Genomic DNA, 4,479 nt, shown 5'->3' with positions numbered 1-4,479 from the left:
TTGCGTTCCCTGCCGACCCTACACAGGACACTATATATTTTTTCCCCTTCGGTGCATGTGTTGATAGTCCAGCCTGTAGTTGTTTGCGGTTGGCTTTTTTTTTCCTTTTCGTTTTTTTTTTTTTTTTTCCTGCCGGCTTTTTTTTTTTTAAAGTCTCGCCTTTCCAGCTCCAAACAAGGTGTAGCGAGACGCTCTTCCTTCTAAGGAATGAAATGAGACAAGGATCACTCAAAGACATCTCCTACCTTGGGCTTGGGGATTTTTTCTTAAAGGCAAGGCGCACATTCCTAAGCAGCTGTGTACAAAGCCCCCCCTGAAATCTTGTCTGTGTAAAGTTAGAGTGTGTTCAGGGTGTTTTTTTTTTCCTCTCTCTCCCAAGGCTGATCGCTAATAATACATCGAAAGCACTTCCCTTTAGGTTGTGGGAAATCTATTCCCTTCACCTTGCTTCCTTTTTTTCCCCCCCTGAAGGCTGTAACTTTACTTTTTTTTTTTCTCTCTCTCTCTTTTTTTTTTTTTTTTAATCAGTTTGCACAATCGCTTAGATAAACACCAAGAAGGAGACTTCTCTTTAATTACCCAACGCACATCTTTCTGGGGGGCAAACAGCGGTCTGATTTTTTTTTTTATTTGTTTGTTTCACCTGCCAAACTAAAGGAGAGGTAGAAAAAGGAAGATGCAAGCGATTTGGGACCTTGAACAAGGCAAATATGGTTTTGGTATGTTTACTTATAGTTTTTTTTCTTCTTCTTTGACACTTTTTTCGGGCAATGTGTTGTGATTCTTGTGTTTCTCTTTTAAGGAAAACAAAAAATCCAAAAAAGCAAATGTTAGCTAACGTGCGTCTTAAACGATCGTTTCTAAGGTTACGTGGGTTGCTCTAAGGAGGGGAAGAGGGGAGGGGGGCAGACCCAAGTATGTGTAATTGCAGCACCATCAGTTAGCACGTCCTTTAGCTAAATAAAGCAAAGCAGCAAACAAACAAACAAGCGAACAAACCCAAGGACCGGACCCGGTTTCCAGGTCCGAGGCAAAGCGCCTCCGAGTCATTTCCCCGGGAGCTGCCGTCCCTGCCCGGAGCCGGGGCTGCTCGGGCGGAGCGCGGACCGACCTGCTCCGGAGGGTGGGAGGGCAGGACGAGGATCTTAACTTAAGTGATAGGTATTAAACTGCCCGGGATCGCGTCGCTCTGTGCTCTGTTTGGGAGGGGGGAAAGAAAAAAAAAAAAAAAAAAAAAAAAAAAAAAAAAAAAGGTCGGTGGGGAAGGTAGAGCGCCGAGATCCCCTCTCCCCCTCCGGTCCCTTCCCTGGCTAAGCAAGTACAATGGAAAGAAGCTGGAATATACTCACCATCCGAAGGTGTGGTTGGCAGTTCGGCTGAGGCTTTAAGGCAATTATTTATCCTTTTTTTTTTTTTTTTTAAGTATTATTGCAAAAGGCGTAGATCTGACTTTAGGAAGCAGAAGTGTTTTGCTCTGACAACAGCAAGCGAGGCTCGGATCCTCGTTAAAAAAAAAAAATCACAAAACAGGATCTCCCACCCCCCCCATCCCTTACCACTATCCCTTAAAAATACCTATTCGGCACAGCTCTTGCAGAAACCCTGATGCAGAAATCTTATAGTCCGGTCTAGGAGTGCCCAAGCCAATTAATTTTAAATCCTTAGGAATTAATCAGATTAAAATGTACAGAAGTTTCATTCTCGTATGCATACGTGAGCCAAAAGTCGTTTCCCTTTAAGAGATCCTTTTCTTTTAAAGTTGAATTTTAGGCAGATAAGAGACTTACACTAGGGGGCAGCCAGATACTGTACTTGCTCCAATCTTAAGCAATTTTTTTTCCTCTCTCACAGCATATGCTCTGATTTAGCACTGTAAATTTTTCAGAGGACCCAACTCTGACAGCCCCTGGTGATTTTCAAAGTACCACAAGCCAGTGGTTAAAAATTGCATTGACTTGGAAGTTCAGAGGCACACAATAGGAGCCACTTTCCCTATTCATGGAACTTCAGTGTGGTGGAAGAGAAAAACACACACATACTACATTGAGGGAGAAGAGGAATTCATTGAATTCTGTTAGACGTAACTGCTTTCCACTGAGTTCAGAGCGAAACTCGGTATTTGTTCGATGCTGTATTCATATTGCGATTTAATCTAGAAAGAATTAGAGGACTGTTAGGCAGCTTTCTGCCAGGAAAGCAGCTTCCCCCTCCTTCCTCTTCTCTTTTTGAAACCTAAAGATTTACACCGGCTCTATCCCCAACTCAATTTTAGCAAAATAAATCCTTCCACTCCCTCTCATTAAAATAAATTTACATCTGCAGTAAAATGGCAGGAGGGATGCGTTTGTTTATTTGGAAAACCAACACGGTCTCACTTTTAAACCAGAGCATTTCTATTGTCATTAGCCTCGGAGAAGGACAGTGGAGAATCTCCCCCTTCCTTGCGAAGCACTCAGGTTTCGAGGATTATTTAGCGAAATTAGCTGCAGTTCATTTTTACATTCATCTCTTCTGTCTCAACCCACTCGCAGGGGTGTTTTCAAATAAATAGCAAAGCATCTAATGGTGCTAATAGACAGTTATATCGCTGCATCTCTCGAAGAGCAAATAGTTAATCTGGGACATTCTTCATTAATGCTTGAGCAATCAGCGTATACGGCGGCTTTTAAGCGTATATCAATGGTTTTTCATTTTTACGATCATACGTTCAAACTATTAATATTGTGCGTCCTGTTAAGACCGCTTTCTCTTCTGATTTCTGCATTTGTTAGGACGGCGTTTATGTTTTTTCATATGGTGAATTAATCCTGTTTACTTTGTCAGATTCGAGACAGGAAAGGTTGGTGTTGGGTTGTAGTTTGGGTTTTGGCTTTTATTTTTTTCCTCAGGAAATCCAACATCAGCAACAATCTGTGGCTATTCTGCATTTTGAACCCCCACCTTCTCCTACCCTCCCCGAAAGGTCACCTCCTCAGCTCTGGCTTGTTTGGAAATCATAAGGCAGTTCCCCACATTTTAACCAGGAAAGATTCCTTCCCCACTTTCTGTCTTCCCAGTCACTCCTGGTCACTGTTTCGGGTAAAGGTTCTTTTTTGCTCCGTGAGGATCAATGGGAACGCTGCAGCCTGGTCTTTGAAATTGAGTCGCAAAAACATCTTCGCCCGTGGGCTCTGAACACACCAGGTTTCCCGGCAGGACACTCTCAAGTCGAGGTGCTTTTTACAACTTTCCAAACATCTCCGCACCTGCGGCTTTAGCTACATGTATTATTTCTGCGGCAGAAGTGTGTGGGCATGTGGCAACATGAAAAAGTGTGAGGAGGTGAGGGGCAATTAATCCCTTACAGAGTTGTGCCCAGGTCTGTGTCCCCGCGGCCGTGCTTGGTGACCGGCTGGGATGTGAGCGCTCATAGACGCGTGTGTTGGCAGAGGAAGAATGGTCCGGCCGGGCATTTATCTGTCTACGTTAACGTGTTTTCTATTTTATCTCTCCGTCCCTTCGCTTGTTCGAGTGTCTTTTGGCCATTTTCACCGGGAGACGGACTCGAGTCCCCGCTCCGCTGGCCGGTAGCTCCATTCAGCGGGAAATAAACACGTCCCCGTGCTTAGCTCTGTTACCTGCTAGTGGTACAGAACGCAGGTCGTGTTACATTGTCGGGTACGTGTGCTCACGAAACCCCCGAACCCGCAAAACCCCGAAATAAAGTTAAAGGGGTTGAGCCGAGCCACGCCGCGGCGATGCCGTGCCAAAGGCACGGCTGTCACGCTCTGCGGAGCGGCGAGCCGGGCTTCGGAGGTGTCTGGAGCGGAGCCGCGCTCCCCTCGCTTCGGAGCGAGCGGGAGCCAGCAGCGGTCGGGCGGAGCGGCGGAGCCCCCGCGCCCCGCCGGGGCCGGGCTGTGCGAGCGGCCGCTCCCGGAGCGCCGGGCGCGGGCGAGCGGGGCCGGGGGGCTCGGCTCTGAGACCCCCGGCGGGCGCCAGCCCGCACTGCGCTTCCCGACCGCTTTCGGGCAACCCGCGGCCGCCCCTTCCCCGCAGCGCGGCGGCGGCGGCAGCGCCGGGGCTCGGCTTTACTTTATTCCGTGGAGTTTTACCTCGGTTTAGCGCCTGCTTTCCGCTTGGCACCCGCCGCCCCCTCCGACCCCCGAGGCCGTGCCCCGGCGGGCAGCCCCAGGTGAGGCGGCGGCGGCGCCGCGCTCCGCACGCCGGGCTCGCCCTAACCCCTGGCCCCGGCGGGGCGTGAGGGCGCGGGGCGTGAGGGCGCGGGGCGTGGCGGGGCGCGCAAGGGCGGCGCGGCCCAATGAGGGCCGGGGGGCGGGGCGCGCGCGCCTGGCCAGTCAGGCGCCGGCCCGGTTGCCTTATAAGGCGCGCGGTCGCCATGGCGACGCGCGCTGAGTTGCAGCAGCCGTGTCAAAGTTCACTCTCCCGCCAGCGGGGCGAGCGGCCGGCGGGGAGCGCGCTCGCCGCTCCTCGGCCCACACG

General features: G+C 50.2%; 1 protein-coding gene across 1 annotated transcript in view; it reads left to right on the top strand.

Moving 5' to 3' along the window:
* Nucleotides 1-218: 218 nt before the first annotated feature.
* The window catches only part of NR2F2 (nuclear receptor subfamily 2 group F member 2), a 14,494-nt gene continuing 10,233 nt past the window's right edge, over nt 219-4,479 (top strand). Inside the window, exon 1 of the mRNA XM_041468833.1 lies at nt 219-719. Within this exon, the coding sequence (XP_041324767.1) occupies nt 677-719 (43 nt within the window). The 5' untranslated portion in view covers nt 219-676. The remainder of the gene's footprint in view (nt 720-4,479) is intronic.

This window comes from Pyrgilauda ruficollis, unplaced genomic scaffold (genome assembly GCF_017590135.1).
Source record: "Pyrgilauda ruficollis isolate IOZ18807 unplaced genomic scaffold, ASM1759013v1 scaffold23, whole genome shotgun sequence".
In the NCBI taxonomy this organism is placed as follows: Eukaryota; Metazoa; Chordata; class Aves; order Passeriformes; family Passeridae; genus Pyrgilauda; species Pyrgilauda ruficollis.
The sequence above is the reverse complement of the archived record's forward strand: the minus strand, read 5'-3'. Positions and strand labels throughout refer to the sequence as shown.